The sequence below is a fragment of the Pagrus pagrus genome (assembly GCF_965226575.1).
Source record: "Pagrus pagrus genome assembly, chromosome: 8".
NCBI lineage: Eukaryota > Metazoa > Chordata > Actinopteri > Spariformes > Sparidae > Pagrus > Pagrus pagrus.
Genome location: NC_140192.1, coordinates 29,513,136 through 29,541,103, shown reverse-complemented (window position 1 = coordinate 29,541,103; position 27,968 = coordinate 29,513,136). Strand labels below are relative to the sequence as shown.

Sequence of the window (27,968 nt, the reverse complement as noted above, 5' to 3'; positions counted from 1 at the left end):
GGGAACTTATTTCTACCTTTAGAATGACTTAAATAATTGTCCCAGTTTGCCAATAACACACTGTCCCACTTTACCGGTAAAGTGGGACAGTAGCAAAATACCACTTTAAAAAAAAAGTAAGACTCACATGGATGTGATATTTAAAAATGATGAATCACCATTACACCCCTTAACAAAATATATCACAATTACAAACTATCCACCAATTTTCTTTTTTCTAGAACACTAACATCTTTTACCTAAAAACGCTATGTCATTTTACCTACCATCTTGATACACCACAGAGGTAGTTGAATATGGTTAGCCACGCCTCCGGAAGTGATGTCATCAACACAGAACCAATCTTTTTTAATCTCATACTGTCCTATGATGAGCTCAATGATGATTTTTAGTAATTGAAGTATACTATGTAAAGATAAACATCATTAAGCTTAACTGTCCCAGTTTACCCATTGTCCCACTTTACCCATATTCACCCTATGTGTATATATTTTTGTATACAGTATTTGGGACGACGCACATAATCCAATGTGTGCAAACCACGACCAAAAGAGACAAACGCAGTGAAACATCTACAAAAAAAATAGTATTGAATTGAATTGCCCTGCTTTATACTGTACTGTGTTTACATATAACTGTCACACGGCGGTGAGGAGTGTCCTGTCTTGGGTTTTTTGTCTTGTGAAATTCATGTTTTATTTTGAAAAGTAAACTCTCCTCTCGTTTCAGGTCACTTGCCCTTCCTCTTGTGTCACCGGTCTGGCGTCTCCCCTGATCCCTGATTGTTTCCCCCTGTGTCATCCCTCCTCATGTGTATATAGTCTTTGGCTGTGTCCAAATTCAGGGGCTGCAGCCTTCAGTGGCCTAGCCTTCGCGGTCCACGAGGGCCGGGTCCTTCGGACATGTCTTTGAAGGCCTCGTCCACCGTTGTTAAATGGGACGGTCTAGCCTTCGGAGTATTTCCTGGTTGCCTCACCATATGTTCCCGACCCTTACCCTTACGTCACGATTGTGAATGAAGAGATGCATTAAAGTCTGTTTTGGTTCAAATCTATCAAACGTGTACATTTATTTGTGTGTGTATAAAAATTAACAACAAAATGTGTCAAATCTAAATTGAATTATCAACATTACAAAATAAACATTAACCCATTAGTGAATAACAACTATATTTACCATAGCATCACCAGCGTCACATATTTTAACTGAAAGTTGAAATTTGGAGTTTTTGAAGTTTAACATATCTGGCGTTGGATGTTCAAATGAGTAAAAACCGAGTATAAACCCATTACTTAAATTTAAATGTCATGTCTGCGCCACTTGATGTCGCCATTTTCTCTTGCTTCCTCTTCTGTTTCGGGACTGAGCAGCGGTGCGCAAAGGATCTTGGGATATGGCAGGCCGCGAAGGATAGTTGCGGTGCGTCCTCCGAAAAGAGGGAAGGCCAGGCTGCATTTGTGGGCTGCGTTTGAAGGAGCCTCTGAATTTGGACAGCCTTCGCGCAGTGTTGTGACGTAATTGGCCTTCAAATGCGCACTTCGTGGGCTGCAGCCCCTGAATTTGGACACAGCCTTTGTCTTCCCCTGTCTGCGTTGCCAGAGTATTTTGTTCGTCTCGTCGAGTACATCCAGCCTTGTTCACAGCCTTGATCGTTGCCAAGTTAAGTGTTGCCAAGCTTTGTTTTTTGTTTAGTATTCCTCTGAAGAAGAGTGATTTTTTGTTAATAATAATTTTGGTCAGTCTTTTGTTTCAGTCAGTTAATTTCATAGCGTTTGTTTCTCCCTCCGTTTGGAGCACTTTTCTTTCATAAAGTTTGTAACTCAGAGTAGTTTTATTTTTACAGCCTGTGAGCTTTCCTCGTTGAGTGATTTTCTGTTTGTTAAATTTTCATAGAAATAGATTTTGAGATCAGTGTAGTTGTCCTTTGTGTTGTCATTTTGTGTTGTCTGTTGTTCTGCGCAGGGGCGTCACTAGGTTTTAAGGACAGGGGGGGCTTAGCCCCCAGGAGATGCACAGAATGTCAGCGAACGTTTAATTTCACAAACAGCTAACTTATTGTTACTATCAGCAGTGATGAATACTTACTCTCTTGAAAAAATTTCGTATATCAATTCTTGTTCATGTTCTTCTCCTAATGCTGCTCTAGTCGGTTCTGTGTGCTCCGCTCCCGGTACACACACTGCAGGTACCCAGGTACCGAGTGCAACCTAGGTTGCAGGGAAAACGTGGACTGGATTTCAGTGATGTGGGCGTGCTCTATATGAACAAGTGGAATGGACTGGATAACGACGCACTGACTCTGACTCTCTACCGCTTCCACTATGAAGTGAAGGGAAACTAAGATTTATGATCACATTTAAGTTAATAATAACTGGTTTATTTATTTAAACTCATAGTCTGGCCACATTATATTGAATTTGTCTGCACTTTTTTGTAAAAAAAATAAATTAAAAAAATAAAAAAATGTAATAAATGAACATAAAATTATTTAGGGGGGCTTAAGACCTAATGACGCCACTGGTTCTGCGTCTTGTCCCCTGGACACGTAGATTTTCATAGTCGATTATTTTGTCATTCTGTCTGAAGAGTTGCTAAGCAGAAAAAAAAACCTGTCATTACTGCTACCTATCTGCATCTGAGTCCTCTTTCTCTGCCAAGCCTGACAATAACCTCTTCAGCGTATTCTGTACAGTACAGAGCACAGCCTGTCCAAAAATGACTCTCACTCACTAACATTTTTTTATAATAATAAAATAAAAAAATAAAATATAATATATTTTATAACTTTTGACCACAAAACAGCAAAGGTAAGATGCATTTTACGATTTTGTGAAGTTTATTTTCACTACCCTTTGGCTGCTAGTTCGCCAAGTTTACGTCGCACAGTGAAGGGGGAGAAATCTTTGTCGTTTGTTTGTTTCAGCAATGTCACTGTAATATCTCTTGCCATTGTGGCAAGAAACACTAAATACTAAAAAAAACAACAAAAAAAACGCTTACTACCGACAGAGTTTACACTACAACAACAACAACAGGTGGTGACGCTGGTGACAGAGAGCTGGCGCCACCTTACGTGCACTGTTCGTAATGGCGCACTGCAAGGCATTTTAGCTGTTACCTTTACGCGGGGTTTCAATCTCTGCTGGGTATTGTAGTCCATAGAAGGCTTGGTCTCATTCAATTCAGGTGCTCCTCCCCTTTCTAAGGACTCCAAACATGGTCGCACCACATTGTGTTCTACGATGATGCAAGGCATTTATTTCCTCGGATCACACTTCGTAAATGTCGCAGATTTCACACCAACAAGGTTTGAAATCATCTCTAAATACTAATGTTTTCACTAAAATGCACGTCCGACCTTGTTTTGTGAACATTAGAGTATAAAATTTGATCAACAATTGAAAGTAAACACCGTTGTCCTGTCTTACTACATTTTTTTTACTGTGTTTATTACTGTTGTTTTTTTTCCCGCCCACGGGCCGAGCGGGCTTAAGATGTTAAGGAAGCACAATAAAATTTGAGCCTATAATGGCCTATCACCAGGGCCTGAAATTAATTTTCCAAAAGTGGGGGGAATTCCCCCCCTAAGGGCTTCACAGGGTGGGGGGGGGGGATTTTACATTGTTGGGGGGACTACAGGTAGGGCTGTCAAAATTGCTCGAAAATGACATTCGAATATTCCCTCTAAAAAAAACCATAGGTTCGAACCATTCGAATATCTATATTAGCGCATTATGGGCCGGATCTACTTAGATCCCAAATTGCTTGTACTAATCTGCGTGCGCAATCTAGAAATGTGCGTGTAGGGTTGAACCGCGGTTTGCAGGCGATTTACTGAGAGTGATTGCGTTAATGACAACAGGTGCAAACGTGTTGGAGACACGCCTATTTAAATGAGGGTTTAGCGTGTTTCATGGTTTTCAGCATGGCGAGTTTGAGAGAGTGAAATTCTGAATGCAGACACGCTATTTTGCACCTTTGACAGACCCAACTCTTTTTGCGCACTGTTAGTAAATCAGTTTGTACATTTTTTTGTGTGTGCAAGGAGTTTGCACATGTTTTAATACATGCAAACCTTTAGTAGATCCAGCCCTCAGTCAATAACAGGAGGACAAACTAATACAACGAGACATAACTACTTGTATAGCTATTTTTATTTCAGTTTTAACATGTCTTTAAAAACATACCTACACATTACAAAATAAGTTAATGAGCTAATGGCCTATATGTAACACTTTAAAGACTGAAGACCTCTCTCTCGCTCACCCCCCTCTCTCTCTATGTGCATACTGATTTAAATAAACAATTTGATACCATGTTTCCATCTTTGCTGAGTAAGTGCTGAGCAAGACTTGTGCGAGCAATTAAAGGTCCCGACTCTTCCCGAACTTCTCAAACAGAAGTCTCAAAATAAGATCTAGTAGTCTGTACGGGTAGCATAGAACTAACGTTAGCAAGCTAAGCCATCTACAGAACGTTAGTCCAATTACATCTTAATAAGCTTGCATTTACGTGTAGGACTAGTCTATATCTCGGTTCTAACTTTAAGCATAGGTGGATGTCAGCTAGCATCGGATGGCTAAGCCAGCTTTCGAGTGGCTTGATTAGGTTTACTTTACTGATATTACAACACGATCATTTCAGGGAGGCTCCATGGTAGCTAAATCAAATGAGAATGTTGGGGTTGTGCAGTACATGTTCATTATCTTCTATGAGGTGTTGAGGACACAACTCTCTCCATTGCTCTGCCCTAGATATAAGTGAGTTGCTTCAAATAAAGGAACTCTTGGAGATCCAGTCCAGTAATACAGTTGTCTGAGAATATGCCTAAATTGAATAATGAATAGATTAAAATAACACTTGGGACATTGTGTAGTTCCAATCCAGTTACCAGACACACTTTATGAAGGCTTGAACAGTAGGCTATTTGACTCCAATGGTTCACTTACTTTTCCCACTGGCACTTTGGATGTTTTCAATAAAGACACAAAATACAGTAATTTCTCTTGAACAATTTACTTTTGAACATTGTAGGCACAGTATGTTCAGTGTAAAACAAGCAAACAGATTTATTGGCATGCAAAGGCGTAGTGCAAGGCCACTGCCACAGCCTGCAGTCTTACAAATTTTTCGAACAGTTATATGTATCAGACTGTCTTTCTTAAGTTTGAGGTCCCCTGCCAAACTATCATTAATATAAACGGAGGAGCAGAATGGCTTTGCAAGTTCCTGGAAAGTTTTCGAAATTCTGTTGAACACGCCAAGCATAGCCATGTCCATACTCAGCGTCTCTTCAATAATACCCTGAAGGACTTCAGGTGGTAAGAATGGGGGTCCGCCCGCTATTCCAACATCCCGCTATTCCGACATGTCTCTATTTAGACATGCCGCTATTCCGACATGTCTCCGACAATGACAAAAAACAATGTCGAAATAGTGGGACGCTTGAAAAATAACTTTAATGCCGCTATTCCGACAATTAGAGGTCACTGTCTAAATAGCGGCATGTTGGAATAGCAGCATGTAACCGTAAGAATGGCCGGTCCTCTGTTGTGATGGGTGTGCCTGCTGGTCCTGCTGGACAGCTTCGAGATTGGAAGGTGTGGCTGAGATGGGGAGATGGAGAGAGTGAGATGGGTGTGCCAGCTAGTCCTGCAGGGCTAGAGAGAGAGAGAGCGAGAAAGAAATAAAGAAAGAGAGATCAGTATATTTGCTAACATCTTCATGAGCACCAAATATAAGCAAATAGCAAAATATGGACGCAGTATGTAACACCTTTCAAGCGTAAAGATCTCCAGCAGCTGCCCACACCACCACCTCCTGATAGAGAGCAAGTCCAACTGAAAAGTAAAGTTATGCTTAAAATGTCTTCATAGCCTGATACAAATCCATGTTACAGTACTGTTTACTCATTGATAAGAACTATGGCAGTGTACATTTTTACAGATGTAGCCATCTCCTCCGGTAAGTACAGTACCTGCAGATAAAGTTAGGTGTATGGCCTATTGGTGCATGTTAACTGTAGCCTAGGATGACTAAATTATTAAAAGCCTTATATTTCACGCTACACATCTGATTGAGATTTGAAAGAAGTCACCTCACTGAAAACATGTGGCTTTTGGAGGGTAGCATACATTGCGTGCTGAAATGAACATACAAATGTGTTAGTTGTTCTGCAAACTAGTCATCAATCATCATTTCTGAAAATATTGCATCTCATCATCAGCATAAACACCCCACAGCTGTTGCTCTGATGCTGGTGAGATGCGCCCTGTGGTGGTTAAAGGGGAGTGTGATTTATTATCAATGATTCTTATTATATGATGCCTACTGATATCCACCCTCATTTTGTAGCTTTAATCATACAAAAAGTGCAACACAATGCGCTTTAAACAAGCATTTAGCAGCAACCAGGGTCCATCAGCGTCACATAGGATCTCTTCATCAAATCATAAGGCCTGTCTATGTACCAGTGTATGCTACTCTACTAAATGCAATGAATTGCGCTGCAGCCACACGTTTTACCTCGTCAGCCAAGTAAAATGCCTTCCATGGTCCATTGGACACAGCATGTGCCAGGTTACTGAAAAGATTTGGAAGACATGCAAGTTGCAATTCGTGTCTTTCAAATTTAACATTGAACCCTGTTTAGGAATTGCTGAATCTCTACCATAACTACACATACCCACCTTGAGCCCTAAGAGCATGGTCTAAAAATGGGGCTTAACTACACCTACCTGTGCTAAAAAGTGACCTGGGAGTAGCAGCAACTCCTAGTAGGGACTAATAGAATGTATGGAACACATGAACAGGAGGAACAATAAATGCAGAACAAAACAAGAAAGAAAAAACAAAACAAAAAGGAAGTATTGTCCAAAACAGAACTACCATACTTCCAAAAAACCCAAAACATGATCATATCTAAGTTCTTGTTTCTAGTGAACCAATGAAGAACTTAATTTTAAACAAAACTACTTTAAGGGTGTAAACATAGAAATTGCTTTGAATAGAAAAATAGACTGTTACTGCTGCAAGACCCAGAGTTAGATATGAACATAGGTAACCAGTAATCAGCTTTCTATGAAAAACCTGAAGATTTCTAGGTAGCGGCCATCTCCAAAGGTGTCTTGAATCAAAATATTGCATAATCCTCAGTCTTGGATTGAGAACCTGTTAACAGTTTAATTTCATGGAATGGCAAGATAAGGGTTGGTTAAAGACTTAAAGACAAAATTACAGCTATAGTAAATAGTGCATTTATAAGGCTATATAATATATATAATAATGAATATAACTTTATCCAAAGTGCTTTACAAGTGATTGCTCTCATTCACCCATTCTTTGAGGCTGAAACAAATCAACATTCAAATTCATGTTGAGCATGGCCAAAAACGTTAGTTTCATTGGGAGCTGGGGGTGCATGGTAAGACCCTTCAGCACACAACCCAAAATAGGGGGTAAGGAGAGGTTGGAATTGATCCAGAAAAGGTTGGGTTAGATTCTTAGACCTGAAATCGTAATGCATATCAAAAATGTTGTGATGTACTGCATGAAATGTACCAACAAAGCATGGATGAGGGTTCAATAATAACAGCACAGTATTTCAGATAAAAAAGCCACGTCAAAGTGGGTTTACTCACACACAATGTCCAGTGCCCAGGCTGCCAGGCAGGGAGAAGCACCACGTCTTTAGATGCAAAGTCACACTGAGCAAAACAAAAAGAGTTCAAAGAGGAACTTGAACATGAGGTTAAAGCTGAGACACAAGTTCTGTTACATTACTACTCACAATCATTTTAGCAATGGGAGAAGCCTCATATGGAGGAAGCCAGGTGACCACCACATAGGCATCCACAGCCACGGTTGCAATGCCCTTTATTTGAAAACAGATGCATAACACACACTTTGTGTAGGCAACATAAAAGTATACAGTCAGGAAACATGAATGCACAGATTATGTAAAACGTAATAAATGTAACTTACATTTGCATTTGCAGTCTTGACAATAATGTTGAAACAACAATTTACAATCTAAAAGGAAACAATGATTAGACAATTAATAATCCCATACCATGAGGAAATACAGTTAGAAAACACACTTGGTTCAGATTTACTGTTGCTTCAACATCTTGTTCTAGGCCCAGAGTCCAAAAGTCAGACCTTGTGAGGATCGAGTTGTGGGCTTGGACAATTTCTTCTTCAGGGTCACCCTTACTATCCAGTACATAGTCCAGCTATGGGGAAAGATACAGAACATTATAAATGCATGCATATTTCAAATTTCTAATTCAGGAAAACTAATCTCAAACTTACTAATTCACAGAGTCTTGCGTTTGGTTCTCGTTTCCAATCAGCAACTGTAAAGTTGGGATTAGTACGGTCAACAGCTGAGGAGAGCAACTGTAACCTTGAGCCTAATTCAAAATGAAGAGATGAGACAAAAATGAGAGGAAATGTGTTATTGGACACATATACACAATCAGTAATACAATGCATAAAATATAGAAAATTTCCTTACGTTTAGGAGGTGGTGAAAGATCTGGGTCTGAGCTAAACTCCATTTCTGCTGGCTGAGAGGAGGAGGCAACAACTGGATCTGGGCTAAGCTCTGCTGGCTGAGAGGAGGAGGCAACAACTGGGTCGGGGCTAAGCTCTGTTGGCTGAGAGGCACAGAATTCTGCCTGACCATGCTCATTGAGACACAGCAGAATTTCAAGGGGTCACAAGCTTCTTTAATTCCTCCTTGATCTTCGTGTTCTTCCACTTATTGTAATTGTGAATAACATTACGCATCATGAAAACATGAGCAGATGGCGAGAGCATATTCATGTAATAGTTGTTTTTTTTCATGGTTGAGAAGAGTTGTTCTGCAACCTGGCTGTTAATTCTCCCTGCCAGTTCAGGTACCATCTTTATCCTCCGGAGGATATCTTTCAGGTCTTAAGTGTTTCCCTCATGGAATGTGTCATAGGCTACGTTCACACCGCAGTTACAAGTGACCTGAATCTGATTTTTTCGCTCATATGTGACCCATATCTGATTTGCTTTTGACAGTGTGAACAGCACAAGTCGCATTGAATCTGACATTTTCTAATCAGATTCAGGCCACATTTAAATGTGGTACTGAATCGGATACGTATCGGATTTTTTTGAATGCGACCGCAATCTGAACAGCCAGGTCGCATTTAATGCGACTTTGACGTCATTCTGACCCGCGCTGCACTGTTTTGTAAATGAATGACAAATAAAGTTGATTGAAAAGCGGGCGGGAGCCACGAACATAATCAAAACAAACACGGAGGACAGCAGTGAAGCAGGCGGCCAGTGGAGGGACAGTGAGGTTTTAGACCTCGGTCGGATTACGTGTCCGTTTTATGAAGAGCTGGACCGTATATTAGGCGACAGGCCAAGCGTTCAGCCATTAGAGCTGCTGGATAGCTCTGTGGCTGTAGCTGAAGAAGAGCCTCAAACTCCGGAGAGTGAAACAAGTTCAGCTGGCAGTCATGACACAGACGTCGACACAGGTAAGCTAACAATCTGACACTGACTCACCTAATTATAGACCCAATAATAAATACTGTACTCAGATTGTTGTCAGAAAAGTCTCCTAAATCCTTGTAGCAGACACTGCGCTATGCAAACTTCACGTGACTGTTGTATTTCTGTACTGTTGTGGTATTTCGTCCACTTGAGTTTGATTTCTCATCCACGAGATGATACAGATTTTTAAGTGGGGTTGATGATAATACTTGTGTATGATTGGTAATTTAGAAAATTGTTGTACTGCGCCCATTTCAGTCAAACATTTAACACATTGCAGTATATAGCTATGCACACAGTAGGTATCAAGAGTAAAACAACTACAGAGTTGAAATGACTTAATTTATGTCTGAGCATTTAACTCCCAGCGTATTTGCCCCCAAAATATGTGTGTGAAAATGTTGTATAGGTCTGGAAAAAAAAGATCAATCTCTGACACTGTGGCATTGTAATCTGATCTGTTTTTTGCCCTAGGAGATAACTCTGAATCACTCCCCTCTACATCACGTATGTCTGATGACTTGTCATCACCTCAGCAGAGTGCAGAGGCCTGTGAGAAGACCACAGCAGCCACCAGGTCATCTGGAAGTAAGTAACAATAATAACAGTAATAATGGTTGTGATCAGGTGCTTGTGCTGCGTTTAACACAGTTTGCTACAGGGCTGAAACAAGTTGATAGTAATAGATTATCAGTTGGTGAGTCAGTAATCAAATAGATACTAATTAAATAAATAGAATTGAATTCAGTAATGTGGGTACTGTATTATTTTTTATGGATTGGATCTCTCTCCACCATTGATTTTGTCCTAGAAGCTATGCAGTTAAATGTGTCACAGAAATCTTAACTTTTATCATGCATGTCCTCTACTACTTACCTTTAATTTTTCATTCTACCACAGAAACTAATACAAAACAATTGTTTCTGTTTCTTGCAGCTACATCTTCCAAGAGCAGAAAAAGAAAGACTAAAATGGAGACAGCACTTGAAGTCTTTGCTGAAAAGATTGGGAGTACTTTCAACAACGATGACACTGAGCTTCAGTTGAAGATGCAAGCAGCACAGCATGCACATGAAATCAAGATGTTCACCTTGTTCAGTCAGTTTATGGAAAGGTCACAACACTATCCACATCCACCTAATTACCAGGCACCAGTACAGCCTCCAACAGCACAACCACCACCAGTACAGCCTCCTTCAATGCAGCCACCACACCTCTACAACCAAAGACAACCACCACCTCAACACTCCCACAGCAGTTTTACTCAGGCCCCTCCATTCCACATGGCTTCACCTCAGTCTTTGCCATTTAGCCATGAGACACCAAACCAATCCTTTTCCTTCTTGCAAGAGCTGTCTCAGCCTCTGCCATTCAACCACTCTCCTGCACACACTCCAGATCCTGCTCCACCCTTCACCTCCACCCATCAGGCTTCAGCACACCCACCATTCAGTAGACCTCTAGATGATGAGGTAAACTAAATCACTGGATTTAAACAGATGAGAATGTTGTACAATGTTATAATATTGAAGCCATTAATGTTGATGTTTATGTTTTAATAACATCAACATTTTTTGACAAACTGGGTTCCTTACTTATCTGTATTATTGTTTTGAAGTTGCTATGTCATGTGTTAAATCTCCAGGACTGATTCAGCTAAAGAAAAAAAACAGTCAGCCAGTTTACATTTAGAATTGTACAGACAGCATGTTTATTTTTATGGAAGACTATTTTTGTAGTGTGTAGTGTAGTAGTCAGGATTTTTATTTAATTCTTGCACAGGATAAACCTGACGTGTTATGTTTTGCACTACTCCATATTTGGAGAATTATATTATCAACATTAAACCTCCAGGACTGATTCAGTTACTAATGTCAGTCAATTTTCATTTAGAATTGTACACACAGCATGTTTATTTTTATGGAAGACTGTTGATCCCTTCTAGTGACTTGAGAAATGGACAATTTAAGCAAGTGTAGTATCCAGGTTTTTATTTCATTCTTGCACTTTATGAAACTCAAGGACATTGTCAACAGGAAAATAAAGTTATTATTTTTGACAAAGAGAAGTCACCTGGTTCTTATGTTTTTCAAAAACCATTTAAATGTAAGGCTGAATAGTAAGTGCCGTTATAGTTCAACGCTGGCTGTAGAAGAGTTCTGTCAAGGCCTCCCTGACTCTTGCTGGGTGAGCAGCATCTTGTGCCCCTCCATCTGCTGTTCTTTCATCCTGCGGTGCAGCTTGAGCAGGTTCTTCATATGCTTCACCATGTTTCTCACACATGTTGTGGAGTGTACAGCATGCGCTTATGATGGTGGGGACAGAAGAAATGTCCACATCCAGGCGCTTACCCAGGCACCTCCATCGCCCCTTGAGTCGCCCAAAGGCACATTCAACTGTCATTCTAGCCCTGATGTGTCGCTCGTTAAAATGTCTTTGCTGGTCTGTCAGAGTCCCGGTGTCTGTGTATCCTTTGAGCAGCCAGGTTCGCAGGGGGTATGCAGGATCACCCAGCAGCATTATTGGCACTTGGACGCCATTGATCTCTTCAGTGTCCTAAGATAAGGGAAACATGATATTTATGGAAAAAACTTATTTTGACATTAAAGTTTTAACCTCTCTTTATCTTTTCATCAGCCATAATATTTTGACCAACTGCTTGATTAAATGCAATTCAACAGGATACCCCTTAATAAAATGTAAGTTTAATATATGGTGACAGGAATTCATATTTTTATGGCCCATTATTTGTGATAACAAACTGCAATATTACAATAACATTGTGTCTTGTAACAAAAGGAACAAGTGATGGTGACTGAGGTAAAAACCTACCGCTGAAAAAAGCTCCCCTCTCTCTGCCATTCCATAGATCCTGGAGTTCTTGAGAACCCTGGCGTCGTGAACGCTCCCAGGCCAACCAGTGTAGATGTTAGTGAAACTGATGAGAGAACATGTGATGAGTTGAGCATCCCTTACTTTTTACCATGCAAAAACAATGAAAAGAATTGCCAGGTGGTAGTTACAATGCTAGTGCACTGTAATTAGGGTTAGTTACTGATAGCCTAACCTTTACTCAGGTTACTGTATTTGCATAGCTTTTATATGTATTTACTTGTACATTTCAATTAACTTATAAAAATGTGATTTCACTGGTGATTAGGCTAGATATATTTTCCTGCAGAAAAAAAGTTGTTGAGAGATACATCTAGCAGATGTGCTTGGACACATCTTCAGTGATGTGACCTCACTGAAGATGTGTCCCAGCACATCTGCTAGATGTATCTCTTTTTGAAGTTAATATTACAATGACTTGTTAAGTCATTTTTTCATAATTTATAGTGGTTTTACTTGAACAGAGTGGTGGATTTACTTCCCTTCTTAATGTCCACAATCTGGAGAGATAGTCATCAGCTACATGTGTGAAATGTGTGTGAAACACTTAAGTGCAGTACTTGTGTAAATATAAATTGATATTTTTTCACTGTACACATCCCTTCCATGTAGGTCTCATGATTACAACAACAATGTCTAATGAATATCAATAGTGGGATAAAGACAGGATAAAAAAAACAGACTTTTTTCCAATATTTACTTACCAGAACTGGTGATCAACAACACCCTGTAGAAGCACAGAGTGCCAACCTTTACGGTTGAAATAGTCAACATGACTTTCTTCGGGTGCAATGATGGGGATGTGACTTCCGTCGATCGCCCCAGCACACTGGGGGAAACCCCACCTCTGTCTGAAGCCTTGCAGGACCTCCTGGAGATCGTCTCCCTGGGGTAGTTTAATGTAGTCAGGCATGAGGACATGATGCACAGCTTTGCAGAAGTCATGGACAAAAGCGCAAACGGAGGACTGGTTGGCCAAGGTGCGGTAACCCGCCCCCGTTGCTAACCAGTATAGCCCCACTCCGACTCGCTTTCTCAAGGAGATGGATCTCCTGAACGCCGTGTCTTGTCTCGAAAGTCTCGGGGGGAGTATTGCAAGGAATTTAACTATTTTGAGTTAAATTCAAAATAGGCGTAAAAATATATATTTTTTTTTAGTTACCCTTCTACATTTTCGTTATAGTGTAAGTATTCTTTAATTATCCATTATAATAATTATGGATATGCAATATTGGTTGATGTTTTTCCATAAATCCAGCAATGAACATGTAACAAGGAATGTCATTGAAAAGAAAATAACATAACAGCCATTACCTCATCCATGGTTAAACCAACAACTAATAAAATATCATTGTGAACATTATGAACCCCACCACCACCCGTCCTTGTTGGAGGACGTTGAACAGACAGAATAAAAACAAATAATACTTAAAAGAACTGTTCTTTCTAATGCACAGAGCTCCAAGAACTAAACTTGATCTGTAAATAATATGACATAGTAGCCCATAGCTAACGGTCATTATGCTTCTGGCCTCTACCTGGTCTTTTTACTAAATGTAATGTGTGTCCCCCGGTCTGCTGTCAGCAGGGTCGCCGGCTGCAGCAGCCTCGCGCCCGTGAAGTGGGCTCAAGCCGCGTTCATCCGCGCTCGAGCGGAGTGGGGGAGAGAAACAATGTGTATTTCTTTTACTCTGTGGAAGATCTCCCAACGGAGTGAGGGACAAAGCAAGTGGGACAGATCTGCCCAGTCCCTGAGCAGCGCGCGTTTCAGACAAGCCACAACGCAGCGTGTAAACAACGTCACCTGGTTCAGCAGCACCATGGACAGCTGCGGGGGCGGGGGGGTCGGAACAGCGTTTTTTTGACGCCCCCACCCCGACTCCTGAACGTCACTCACTCACTCATCCGTGCATGTACTGCGGTCTCATGAGGAAACGTAGCTTTTTGATATGATGTTTATCTTGTTCCCGAATACAAATATTTTTTAAAGTATTTGTTCGAAATAAGTATTTGTGAAAAACACGTTATTTGTGCCTTTCCGAATACCGTATTCGGGTTCGGCTCCACCCCTAATATTTACACTTACATTACAATTTCAAAAGAGAGGACCTTGGAAATTAGTTAAAAGGGCACAAACGGTCCACAGTTGGTTAACGGAGTCCACCAGTGTCATGGGTAAGACTTTATCAAAAATATGGTACTCTTTAATCTGCCTAATAGCGCGTTCAAATTGAATTCAAGTCTTGCTATTGCTTGTGTCTTTTGAACTTCGTCTGCACTGAAATGTCCACTTGGGCCTAAAAAAGAGGGATCACAAGGGAGAGAGATGGTCCTTGATGAGAAAACCTTTATCGGCCATGACCTCATCTCCTTCCTCAAGCAGAGAAAGGATACCTGATTTTTTTGTTATCTCTTTGTCAGATATTGAACGTGTATACAAGTCACTGACAAAAGTAACTTCACCTGAGGGCGCAATGCCAATTAGGCCCTTAAATGTGGTGTTACCTTTGTAGTGTGAGTAAATCGCTGAGTTAAGGACCTTGAAGCTAGGTTTCTGTACATGAATTTCTGTACAGTCCAATATAACTCTAGTGCCCAGGTAAGTGCTTTGAAAACAAGCAGGCATGAGCTCATTCACAGTTGTTCTTGAAGGCCAAATTGGAAGTGATCCTAACATGAAGTATAGGAAGTTAGCCCAGGTAACACAGATCCTGCTTACTGTCAACTGTGATATATGAAAATGTGTTGCAAGGTCCTGCTCAGGAAGTCCCTGCCTCAATCTACAAAGTAAGAGGAAAAACTGGTCCATAGTAGACAATTTAGAAGTGCTAAAGCCTTGCCGAATGACCTCTCCACTTGTATGTTTTAGTCGCTGAGCCTGACTCCATCCCACCATAGTGTCTGCAGTAGGTTGCAGGGCCATAAACACAGCTTTAAATGTTGCGTAATCTGGGAACCCTGTATAAAAGGATACCGTCTTATCATCACCATGAAAATTGGAAACCACAAACTGTTTTTTTGTAAGCTCTGCAATCAACATTTCTTGCTCGTTTTTCGGGCTTCCTCAAGTTGATATTCGATTGGGGGAGGAAGTGCAGCATATTCATGGTCTGTGTGCGGAGGGGGCGTCTGTTCACTGGACGTATAAGAGAAACATATTGATGGCCACATTAGGTATTTTACAAGGAAACAAGGGTTTTTATTTGTCACATACATAGAAATACTACTGTAAATCATGTAGTGAAAAAGCATTTGGATGTTCATTTTTTCTGTGCAAGGATCAAAGAAAGAACGATCAAGAAAGAATTTAATAAATAGCATGAGAGAGGAGTAAAAGTGCAATTTTTTCACAGTCCATGAAGTGCTCAATGCATGTAAGCAATGACAGCTTTTACTTACCTCAACACATTCACACCATGTTGATCATCGAGGTCCATAGAAACATTACTGGAAATCATCAACAGAGAAATAATTTCACCACACAGTTAATAAATGCATCATGAACTGTAGCTTCACTCATCTAACTAAATACTACCTTGCAGTTCTCACAACCATCCTCCTCGCTGGCATTGAAGAACTCCATGCAAACACAGTTGGCACAGCACCCTTTTTCAGCATAGTGATGCCAGCCTGGGTTTTCACAAAGCAGTCTGGGAGGAAATGTTCTGAGCATACTTTTGTGTATGCGTGTATCTGCAACAGTAAAGATAATGTAATCATATAACCATTTTTACATTCATAATTTAATATATCAGACTCGATGTGATTCCTATACATGCTAGCGCTAGCTAAGAAGGCAAGTCAACACTGACGTGTGGTAGCTAGGCTAACTGGTGACTAGAAGCTAATGCAACAAGGTCACTCAGAATATACTTATACGAGTGAATCTGTGGAGGTAGATTTAAATAACATACTACTAACATATTAGTCACATCTCTGTTACATACGTTCCACTACTATTATCGTACTGCATTGCTACATACCATCCTTGCCATTGATCATTACTACTGTTATCACTAGTAATCACATTTCCATGTGCATTTCATCATTATTGCTGTAATACATCTTTGTGTACTTTCACTCCTGTCAACCATCGCTTATAATTGAATACATTGTGATCTCGTTGATCTGCTCTGTACATGCGACATCTATTGCACGTCTGTCCGTCCTGGGAGAGGGATCCCTCCTCTGTGGCTCTCCCTGAGGTTTCTTCCGCATTTTTTCCCTGTTAAAAGGGCTTTTTTTGGGGCAAGTTTTTCCTCACTCGAATCGAGGGTCGAAGGACAGAGGGTGTCGTCTCTGTACAGATTGTAAAGCCCTCTGAGGCAAACTGTGATTTGTGAATTTGGGCTATACAAATAAAATTTGATTTGATTTGATTTGATTTAACATTGGTCGGACAAGGCAGTAAATGTCAACAACCTGGCTCTCTGCCTTCATCTACTAAAGCTTGATACAAGCTAGTTATGGAGACGAGCTCACAGCACCACCAGACATATCGGGGAAATTACCTTAAAATGACTCACCTGGCCCATGTATATTCCCTATAGGACCAATGTAGTTAGCCGACATGGGCTCCCCATATGGCACCCATGTGGGGCCCATGTAAATGAAACCACATGGGACCTGCAAAATTTGCCCAGTTCAGGCCCATGCCCACTCAGTACCCACATAGCCCATATTTAACCCTTGTGGGCCCCACATGGATATGCTGACTGGGATCCTGCATACAGTTTCGATATGGGTCAGACCAGTGGCAGCTGTTACCACTGGAGCAGACCTGGGATGGCTGTCCATATCCAGCTAGTAGGACCTCTTTTAGATGGTCAGAGCACCTTACTCCTACTCAGCACCGATAGCGAAGGCCTTTCAAGCATTGCTCTCTGACACCACTCTCTAATAACTAATATTGCCACTTCTAATGGAAAATATTTCTGATAAAAAGTTGCAAATGGCACTGGTGAAGAAGTAGAGACTACATTAAATGGGTGAAATTATGGATAGTGCAACTGCAGTGACAGTCTGTGAAAGGCCAAAAACAAAACAAAACAAGGACCTAATCAGATTAAAAATGGCAAACAAAAAAATGTTCAACAAAAAAGGCTTGGCAGTGGATCTATACCCTCCCTGTCAACCCTCCACAGCAACAAACAAAACACAACCAAACTTCACCAACCAAACCTCAACAAACCTAACACAACCAAACATCAACAAACCAAACACAACAAACAACAAACCAAACACAACCAAACATCAACAAACAAAACACAACCAAACAAAACACAACCAAACATCAACAAACCAAACACAACCAAACATAAACAAACAAAACACAACCAAACATAAACAAACAAAACACAACCGAACATCAACAAACCAAACACAACCAATCTTCAACAAACAAAACACAACCAAACATCAACAAACCAAACACAACCAAACATAAACAAACAAAACACAACCAAACATCAACAAACCAAACACAACCAAACATAAACAAACAAGTTTAAGTTTTGCAGCTATGCTTGCAGTGGCAATGTATACATATACTGTAAACAGGACAAATATTTTACCTTGTCTCCTTTTGGAGTTGCAGATGGTTCCACCGCATTGTCACTGCCAGACTCTGCAACTATATAGCGCATAATGTAAACATACCCACTTACATCAGGGCCTAAACTTTCACAATTTAACTTATAACAGTAAATGGTAAATACGGGCCTATATAGTTATTTTCAAGAATCTGTGAGTAACATTTTTGTTGCACTTACTTTGTAAGTTCTTCTCTGGTACAGGATCTTTGACCATTACAAAGAGAAGAAGTATATCACAAATATGATCAGAAACTTTGTTCAAAGATCACAGCTGAAGCACTCCCCAACCACCTATCCAAAGCAGTTCGCAGAAATTTTAATTAGAGCATTAGCTGCTACTATGGGCAATGACAAGAAGGGGCAGTATCATACTGAGGCAATATTACCTTTGAGCCTAATGGAGTTGCTGAACTCCTCACACAAAGCAAATTAACCATGACAAATTCTTTGTGTGAATGGCATTGTCAGAGGTCAGGGAAAATGAGGGGGGAAAAAATCTGTCTTCACCACTGCACTTTGCTGTTGGTGTAGAGTTGAGTGTCTTGAGCAGATGTTGCTGCAGCTCTATGTTTAGAGCATGCAGTGTTCTATTTTAAGCCTCAACTGCTGCTCTTATCTTCTCCTGCTCCTCCAACCTATAACAGAAGGAATGTGGCATGACTAACTGACATTATAACAAACAAAATTTAGTGAAATATATTAGGGGAAGTTCTAACTACATATAATGGAGACAGGTAGTAGTGCACCTGCACACAGTTTGTCAATATTCAGAAATCATTGAAAAAACAAATCTGGATTGTATGTGGTACTCATGGAACTTAAAGGGGAACTACCGTTTTTTACAACCTGGACCTTATTTCTAGCATAAAATACTCTGATTTACTCACCCAGATAACTTTGGTGTCATTTGGCGTCGTTCGGATGAAATTAGATCCAGTGGAGCGCCGCGTATATCCATATAATGCGAGTGATCCGGGCACCGAAACGCAGCCTCTATGAGCATTATCTGCCACGAAACTAGTTCATTTCACCAATATTTTGTTATGATACGCTAGTGCTATTCCCCTCCGAGTCCGGGCTTGTCTGTTATCAACATCCGGGGTCTGTAGGTTGACCTACTACCTCTGACCTGGAAGATGTCATCTCTGAGCTGCGCGCGCACCTGCGACAGCTGGCTTGTTTACCTGTAGCTGCTACTGCTAGTTTGACCCCGGATGTTGATAACAGACGAGCCCGGACTCAGAGGGGAATAGCACTAGCATATCATGACAAAATATTGGTGAAATGAACTAGTTTCGTGGCAGATAATGAGTTATATAGAGGCTGTGTTTCAGTGCCCTGTCACTCCCATTATATGGATATAGCGGCGCTCAACTGGATCTAATTTCGTCCGAACGCCTCCAAATGACACCAAAGTTATCTGGGTGAGTAAATGATCATATTTTATGCTTGAAAAAAGGTCCAGGTTGTAAAAAACGGTAGTTCCCCTTTAAACAAGTTCTACCCCCGACCGATGCTATTTTAGCATGCAATGTACAAAATATCACACAATGAACTGAAGAACAGTATAAACACAATTACTTTGGAACCATAATGATTCCATGGCCCAATAATCTTTCAGAGGCTAGAATTTTTTTCAGTGGTAACCTGTCATGATACACTACATATCCATCTAGTTTTGCTATGGTGGTATGACAAGCAGGTTAAATCAAACATTGGGCTCAAGATCCATTTTCATTTCAGAACACATTGACAGAAAAGCATAAATCTTGCTTAAGGCTTTTCAAAAATCCCTTACTTTCCTTTTAGTTCTCTGCAGTTGCAGAGACATGTCCATATATTTTTTGTGGTAGAAGCGTTGTTTCCGATTTGCCTACTCAAAAACTGTATGTGGAACAACCCCGCCATCATCATCATCGTCCTCTTCTGAGAAGAGAAGACGACTATCTGTGGGGGCTTTCTTGCAGAAGGGCCAAGAGGTTGACTTTCTTGGCTTCTTCTTCAGCTTTTTTCTGATTTGACTGGAAAAATGGATAAAAGCACAATTAGGAAAAGGCATCACAGTGTAATATAAGACTCACATACATACAAACAAACCAAACAGAGTAATGTCAAATCATTATATGGTTATTTGATAGATTAATACCATGATTGGAGCCTGATATTATCACCTGATAAAGACATTGCAGTACACAAATGGTTTATAGACTACATGTTTTTTCTATATTTGAGCCTTCTGTGTATTGTATGTATGTAGGTGTTGTGATTTGTACAGAGTCTGGACCCAAATGCACGACTCAGACAACAGGTTTAACAATAAATAACAAGTCTTTAATGTTCAATGTGCAAAAACAAGTGCAAGGGGGAGGGGTGGTGCATAGTCCCAGGATCCAAAACGTGGCTCGTGAAGTCACCTGTGAGGGTGAGAGTGAAAGAGTCTTGATGTGGTGTCTGCCATGAGGTAATGGCGGCGCAGTGAGGTCTGTCTCTCGAGCGTACTCACACAGAGGGGAAACACAGGAGAGCAGGCAACAGGCAGGCAGGTCCACAGGCAGGCAGGGCAGAAGCAAATGGGGAAAACACAAGGCAAGCACAGCAATCTGAGGCGAGGTGGGAAGAACACAGAGGTATTAGCTACACAAGCTAACAGCAGGACACAAAGGTAAAAACCACAGAGAAGCCAGGATGCAAACAACCACGTAGACTGATGAAACGATCTGGCGATGAGCAGGAGGGAATCCAGAGGCTTTATAGAAGGGTTGATTACAGAAGTGGATTCACCTGGCGCTGCCTGTGGAAGGAGACCACGCCCACATGCACACACACAGAACGGACAGGGGGAGAGACACAGGAGGATTAACACAGACAGGGAATGACAACACACACATAAAGGGAGAAGGGAGGGCTGCCATGATGAGGATCATGACAGTATGTATGTATGTACAGTACAGACCAAAAGTTTGGACACACCTTCTCATTCAAAGAGTTTTCTTTATTTTCATGACTATGAAAATTGTAGATTCACACTGAAGGCATCAAAACTATGAATTAACACATGTGGAATTATATACTTAACAAAAAAGTGTGAAACAACTGAAAATATGTCTTATATTCTAGGTTCTTCAAAGTAGCCACCTTTTGCTTTGATTACTGCTTCGCACACTCTTGGCATTCTCTTGATGAGCTTCAAGAGGTAGTCACCTGAAATGGTCTTCCAACAGTCTTGAAGGAGTTCCCAGAGATGCTTAGCACTTGTTGGCCCTTTTGCCTTCACTCTGCGGTCCAGCTCACCCCAAACCATCTCGATTGGGTTCAGGTCCGGTGACTGTGGAGGCCAGGTCATCTGGCGCAGCACCCCATCACTCTCCTTCTTGGCCAAATAGCCCTTACACAGCCTGGAGGTGTGTTTGGGGTCATTGTCCTGTTGAAAAATAAATGATGGTCCAACTAAACGCAAACCGGATGGAATAGCATGCCGCTGCAAGATGCTGTGGTAGCCGTGCTGGTTCAGTATGCCTTCAATTTTGAATAAATCCCCAACAGTGTCACCAGCAAAGCACCCCCACACCATCACACCTCCTCCTCCATGCTTCACGGTGGGAACCAGGCATGTAGAGTCCATCCGTTCACCTTTTCTGCGTCGCACAAAGACACGGTGGTTGGAACCAAAGATCTCAAATTTGGACTCATCAGACCAAAGCACAGATTTCCACTGGTCTAATGTCCATTCCTTGTGTTCTTTAGCCCAAACAAGTCTCTTCTGCTTGTTGCCTGTCCTTAGCAGTGGTTTCCTAGCAGCTAGTCTACCATGAAGGCCTGATTCACACAGTCTCCTCTTAACAGTTGTTCTAGAGATGTGTCTGCTGCTAGAACTCTGTGTGGCATTGACCTGGTCTCTAATCTGAGCTGCTGTTAACCTGCGATTTCTGAGGCTGGTGACTCGGATGAACTTATCCTCCGCAGCAGAGGTGACTCTTGGTCTTCCTTTCCTGGGGCGGTCCTCATGTGAGCCAGTTTCTTTGTAGCGCTTGATGGTTTTTGCGACTGCACTTGGGGACACTTTCAAAGTTTTCCCAATTTTTCGGACTGACTGACCTTAATTTCTTAAAGTAATGATGGCCACTCATTTTTCCTTACTTAGCTGCTTTTTTCTTGCCATAATACAAATTCTAACAGTCTATTCAGTAGGACTATCAGCTGTGTATCCACCTGACTTCTGCACAACACAACTGATGGTCCCAACCCCATTTATAAGGCAAGAAATCCCACTTATTAAACCTGACAGGGCACACCTGTGAAGTGAAAACCATTTCAGGTGACTACCTCTTGAAGCTCATCAAGAGAATGCAGAGTGTGTGCAAAGCAGTAATCAGAGCAAAAGGTGGCTACTTTGAAGAAACTAGAATATAAAGCGTATTTTCAGTTGTTTTACACTTTTTTGTTAAGTACATATTTCCACATGTGTTAATTCATAGTTTTGATGCCTTCAGTGTGAATCTACAATGTCAATAGTCATGAAAAGAAAGGAAACTCATTGAATGAGAAGGTGTGTCCAAACTTTTGGTCTGTACTGTATGTATGCTATATTGTAGCCTATATTCTCTATAGCAAAGGTTTTCATAGTGTGAGGCGGGCCTCTCTAGGCGGGCTCCAAACTGGTTCAGGGGAGGCTCAGTGAATGGAAGTGAAAAAATTTTATATTAGTTATTACATTGGTTATCAAAAGGAGATCACATAGAATAGCCTAAATGTGTGTGATTTGGTTAAAGAGATAGTTCAGATACAGTAGCTTTGGGTAATTTTACTGTTATTCCCACTTTCCCAGAGTCAGAAAGTAATAGATGCCTTAGGATAGACCTTTTTTTAAAGTATTTGGTGTAGTCTAAAGTTTCATCAAACAGAAATATTAAGCTAGTGACAAGTAGCAACGTGTAGTCAGGGCTGGCTCTAGCCTGGATTAACTATACCCTCTACAAAGAAAAGTGCTTTTATGGATACTGTACGTACCACTACAAAATTGAGAGCTTGATGTGGTCCTTGATGTTCCTTCACCTTCACCTGTATTCATGCATATTTTATAGCCATACAAGTGGTGTTTAATATAATAAGTGAAATGATCATGAATGTGGTTGAACGTCTTTAAGAAAACAAGCTATTGTATTTTAATACTTGCTAACCTTTTTCTATTGTACTTTAAAGTATGGATGTGGCTTGAATAAATACTGTTAAATAGACTCACCTGATGTGGGCTGTGTGTTCCTGGCCTGTGTGTAACTGGTGCCTGGATTACTACTACTGGATGTCCCTTCTCCTGCAGCTGTATTTAAACACAGAGTTCATCCATGCTGTTTGTTACACAATTGCATTTGGTCATTTCTATCATCCTATCACATAGTTGCATTGTACATATACATTTTATATGACCATGTAACTTGTAGTAGATAAATTACAATTACTACCACCACTACTATTATTACTATTAGGCTGTTAAAAGGTGAAATAATACTACTGATTACAATTAGTAGTGTTAATGTGATTATAAAAGTTATAATTGCTAATAATAATACTAAACAATAACAAAAACAGCAACAATAGTACTAGTTGTACTTACATGAAGGATCAGGTATAAATAAAAAAAATAAATAAAAAATAAACATATATTATATATTAATATATATACATATATATTAGTTTATTCCTGGAGGGAAACTTTACAGAAGTGTGAACAAACACCACTATCACCAAAATGGTTACACCAGATACTGGTCTTATGACATTTACATCTAATGTAGGTCAACAGTGAAGTTATGTTTGCTATGCTAGTAATACGTAGCAAGCTAGCAAAGTAGCAGTAGCTAGCTAGCTATAGCTTAGTGACAGCAATGAAACGTCCAATATTAGGTGAAGCACAATACTACATTTATTTCGTTTGACACTTTAATGGCTGAGAAGAGAAGACTTACCTCTACACTTGGCTTTCTTTTCATCTTCTTCCTTTCTCCGTTTACGACCCTGTGCGCCAGAGGGTTTAGACAGCTTCATCTTCGGACGCAACGTTACGCAACTAGAGCGCATGCGTGTGAACCCCACCCTCACCCCCCGTAATGACTGACGATAATTATCATTTTAATCTAATAACCCGATTGACAAGTAAACGTGTGGCTGAGGGGGCTCCCTTGGATGATGATGTTTAATAAACATAATTCTGATTAATGGGTAAGGGCGACAAAAAGTAAGGGCAACACTAGAGGGCGGCTGCGCCCCCCAGCACATTTGTCGCCCTAGGCAACCGCCTAGTTCGCCTATAGCAATCGCCAGCCCTGCATGTAGTCGCAGAAGAGCGCGAGGTTCCTAGAGACACACTGCTGCCTGTATCATTAATGTTCCTACAATATTATCTGAAGGGGGTGCTCCCACTGGGCCAGCCCACCAGGTGAAAATGAACAAATTGCCTACTGTATGTATATATACTGTAGGCTGTAGTCTGAATGAGCCAATAGGTGTCACAGTTGCGTTGTCTATTGCACAGAGAATTCAGCAATTCCTAACGTTTAGTAGTAGTTTTGAGATATGTTCTGTGTAGGACACCTTGTTGTTCAAACTTTACTTTGCAAGGCCCCATACAGTGGCGAAGATAGCAGCCAACAACAATTTACCAATTTTACTGGTAACGATAGTGGGGGGCAGTGTAGAGTGATTAGTGTGAGCAAGTCACTTATAGCTTTCCCAGTTAATTTGTGTTTGTTGGCAAATGTCATTATGAGAAGAAGGCTCTCTGCAACTGAAATTGGTGCGTCTCTGTAAAGTGGCTGATCTCCATTGTTTGCCGAGTTTTTGAGTCCTGTTCCCTCCTTCAAGTTTACCTCTACACTGTCATCAATTGGTAGGTCATCATCAAAAAATTTGTCATCATTAAATGACAGGTTATCATATAAAGTCTCCTCTACAAATTCAGGTAGGCAATTAACAAATGGATCTGTGTGCTGTTCACTCTGATTCTGCATTATCGTCTGTGTGATGCATCTCTTGCATGTTCATAACATTGGGATAATGTACACAAACTTTTGATTGGAGGATCTTCCTGGTTGGCAGAAACATCAGTTTCCATTGCACAACTGGGTACTTGCTCGGTGCTGCAGTCATTTTGGATAGTTGATCCTAGAAACACAAGACATAATATATGTGCTTAGGCATGGGCCGGTATGAGATTCTGACGGTATGATAACCTTAGGCAAAAATATCACGGTTTCACGGTATTATGATTACAGCTCTAAAATGTGTATTTTGAATGTCTATTTAAAAACAAAAAAAGGAAAAAACATTACATATGTGCTTCTGTTCTTTACCTCATGTTAGCGAAACCAGCTGGTGTTATCCATGTTAGCAATAAAGATTGATGAAAGAAAAAAAGTTATGGATAACTTTTTTGTTTTTTACTGAGGCAGATATGGTAACTAGCATGCTAAGATGGATCTATCTTAGCATGCTAGTTAGCATATCTGCCTGAACACCTGAACGCCTTTGTAGACCAGACTGGGTAATCAGCAGGGAACCACCAGTCGTAGGTCTTTCGCCCCTTTAATCCCTGAACACTGACCAGTGGCTAGGCAGCAGCTGGGAACTTTGACAGTGAGAGACAGACAGACAGTGACAGACAAGAAGCCTTAGGTGTTACTCGGCCCCCAGTCAGTGGACCTAGAGGTCCTGGTTTAGAGATGTGATAAGACACTGCTGTACCTGAAGATCTGTACCTGAACTGTCATTTTCTTTTCAGAGCATGATCGACCCGTTGTCACCAGTGTCCTCTCCCAGAACTCAGGAAGAAAGCACAAAGGTAATTTATATTTATACAGTGATAAATTTAGATGATCCTGGTATGATGATGGTGGGGTGGGTGTGTATCATAGAATAGTCATGTGTGTAACATGTGTATCCATCTTATCTATCTATCTGTCTATCTGTCTATCTATCTATCTCAGAATACTTTAGAAGAGGCCAGCACATCAACAGCCCCAAGCCCTGCCACTTCAAATGCCTCAAACACTGCAGCATCAGCTGGAAGTGCCTCCGACCCACCAACAAGTGGAGCTATTTCAAAGCGGGCATCAGGTCCGCTTCCATCCCCATCTCCCAAAAAAAAGAGAAGAAACCCTGTGCTGGACTACCTAAAGGAGGAGTCTGCAAAGGAACAGCAACGGCATGAGGAGAGTGAGGCAAAAACAGACAGGTTTTAAGCTTATTTGTCAACAAAATTCCTGATAAGCAGTAATCAATACATTCACAAATTCGCCAAGCACAGGCTTCATGCCTGCAGTTTTGTTTAATATGCAGGCTGTTTTTTGTTTTTTTAAACATTGTTTGTTCTAAGTTATTCCTGCTCATATGTGCAAGTACATATTTTTGATAATTTATTTCTAATGTGCACATATTTTTTATTTTTATGTTATATTTGTAGTATCGTATTTCAGGGAATACAGTTGTATATAATTGCACTTTACACTTTCCTGTTCTTGTTTTGTGTGCAATGTTTACATTTAATTTATTTTTAAAAAATGTTAAAAAACAAATTGTGTTTTAAGCCATTTACTGCAGATTTTCTCACTCTCCTCATTTTACTACTGATCTCATTGTACAGTTAATAATTTGTGACATTACCTTACTTTGAGAAACTCCAGGAGAAAAAAACTGTTGTGTAACAAGTTTTATTATAGACATTTTAAAAAGTATTTCAAAGTGAGTAAAACCACACAAGTACAAAACTATTTACAGATATGTGTCAACTCTTCATGCCTAATGGGCTTCCTTCCACAGGACGGAGTGGTGGTGCACTGGAGTGTGTTATATTGAAAAGTGTGCCTAATATAAAACAATAATAAATAATAATAAAATTCTAATAATAAATATTAGAAACAGTTTTCTATATAATGCAGCCCAGTGCACCACCAAAATAATAAAAATAAAGTAGATAGTAGTTAGATTACACGTTAGTTTGTAACATTAGCCAGCTAGCCACGCTAGCTAACGTTAGGCTAAAATACTGACGAAAAAACATTAACATTAGATACCTCCAAAAAATTCACAAGACAACAGTCGTCGATGGCGACTTCTTCTCCGTGTAGTTCTTCGTTTATTCATCAACCGAAGCATGATGAATGATAAAAAACCGATCGCAACCGTTAACTCCATTGCTGCCGGGTTTGTTGTTATGGTGGGACGTATGTGCAAACGTAACTACGTAGTCGCTTACGTGCCCGAACGTAAACCATGCAGTGACGTAGCAAGTGGTGTCCCAATTCCTAGGGAAGATTACAAAGCTCTACCCCTTGTTGCTTCATTTCCAGGGTGTAGTGGTAGTGGGTGAGGGCTAGTGGTAGTGAGTGAGGGGTAGTCGTAGTGAGTAGGGTGAACATTGGGATTCACCCTAACCTGCAGATTCCACTGGATACGGTACGGCTGCGTTACGGCTCCGCCACGGCGGCGGAGCTGATCCGTAGCACTTTAGTCTATGTGTTAACTTCCACCAGGTCCGCTGCGCTGCGTGTCTGCTGCGTGCAAGCTCCGGCAGTCCGCAGCCCTGCGGAGCAGATACGCAGGACTTCTATTCTGGCGGACGCCGCAACACAACGCAGCAATTCAGCCGAATTTAGCACAGAGCAGACAGGAAGTCAGACATGAAACAACAACAAGAAATCCTCAAAAAAGAGACAAATACAAGCTCTTCTTCTAATCCGTCGGTTGGGAACACTTCGTGTTGTTGTGTTCATAACACATACATATAACTGCGTTCGTGTGTGATAATGTAATTATCGCGGGAATTCCTCGGTTTCGTTTCTCCAGCTGATCGGCGGAGCTGCGCCGTAGCGGACTCAAAACGCAACTGGTGGGGGTTGCCAGACGAGGACGACGGAGCACAATCGAACCGGAGCCGTAACGTAGCCATAC

At 40.8% G+C, this 27,968-nt stretch overlaps 1 protein-coding gene across 4 annotated transcripts; it reads right to left on the bottom strand.

Annotated features, from left to right (window-relative positions):
• Positions 1-11,516: 11,516 nt before the first annotated feature.
• LOC311260846 (uncharacterized protein) lies at positions 11,517-18,657 on the bottom strand. Of its 4 annotated transcripts, XM_084359105.1 has the most exons (8): positions 18,534-18,657; positions 18,204-18,230; positions 18,006-18,064; positions 15,968-16,125; positions 15,832-15,879; positions 13,137-13,318; positions 12,373-12,478; positions 11,517-12,096 (listed from the first exon to the last, which is right to left on the bottom strand). In XM_084359105.1, exons 4-8 carry the CDS (start codon positions 16,048-16,050, stop codon positions 12,060-12,062), a joined length of 456 nt encoding a protein of 151 aa, XP_084215231.1. In that variant the 5' UTR covers positions 16,051-16,125; positions 18,006-18,064; positions 18,204-18,230; positions 18,534-18,657; the 3' UTR covers positions 11,517-12,059. The 4 variants fall into 4 exon arrangements, 3 of the variants coding, with proteins under 3 accessions (XP_084215231.1, XP_084215229.1, XP_084215230.1); XR_014623058.1 differs by lacking the exons at positions 11,517-12,096; positions 12,373-12,478; positions 13,137-13,318 and adding an exon at positions 15,503-15,568; XM_084359103.1 differs by lacking the exons at positions 15,832-15,879; positions 15,968-16,125; positions 18,006-18,064; positions 18,204-18,230; positions 18,534-18,657 and having other exon boundaries at positions 13,137-13,718.
• Positions 18,658-27,968: the final 9,311 nt, after the last annotated feature.

Excerpts from the sequence above, each read along its gene's own strand:
- LOC311260846 (XM_084359103.1), bottom strand. The coding sequence starts at position 13,345 with ATGCCTGACTACATTAAACTACCCCAGGGAGACGATCTCCAGGAGGTC. Across the intron at positions 12,479-13,136 it reads GTTGTTGATCACCAGTTCTG|TTTCACTAACATCTACACTG; the intron begins GTAAGTAAATAT and ends TTCTCTCATCAG. Across the intron at positions 12,097-12,372 it reads GAGGGGAGCTTTTTTCAGCG|GACACTGAAGAGATCAATGG; the intron begins GTAGGTTTTTAC and ends CCCTTATCTTAG.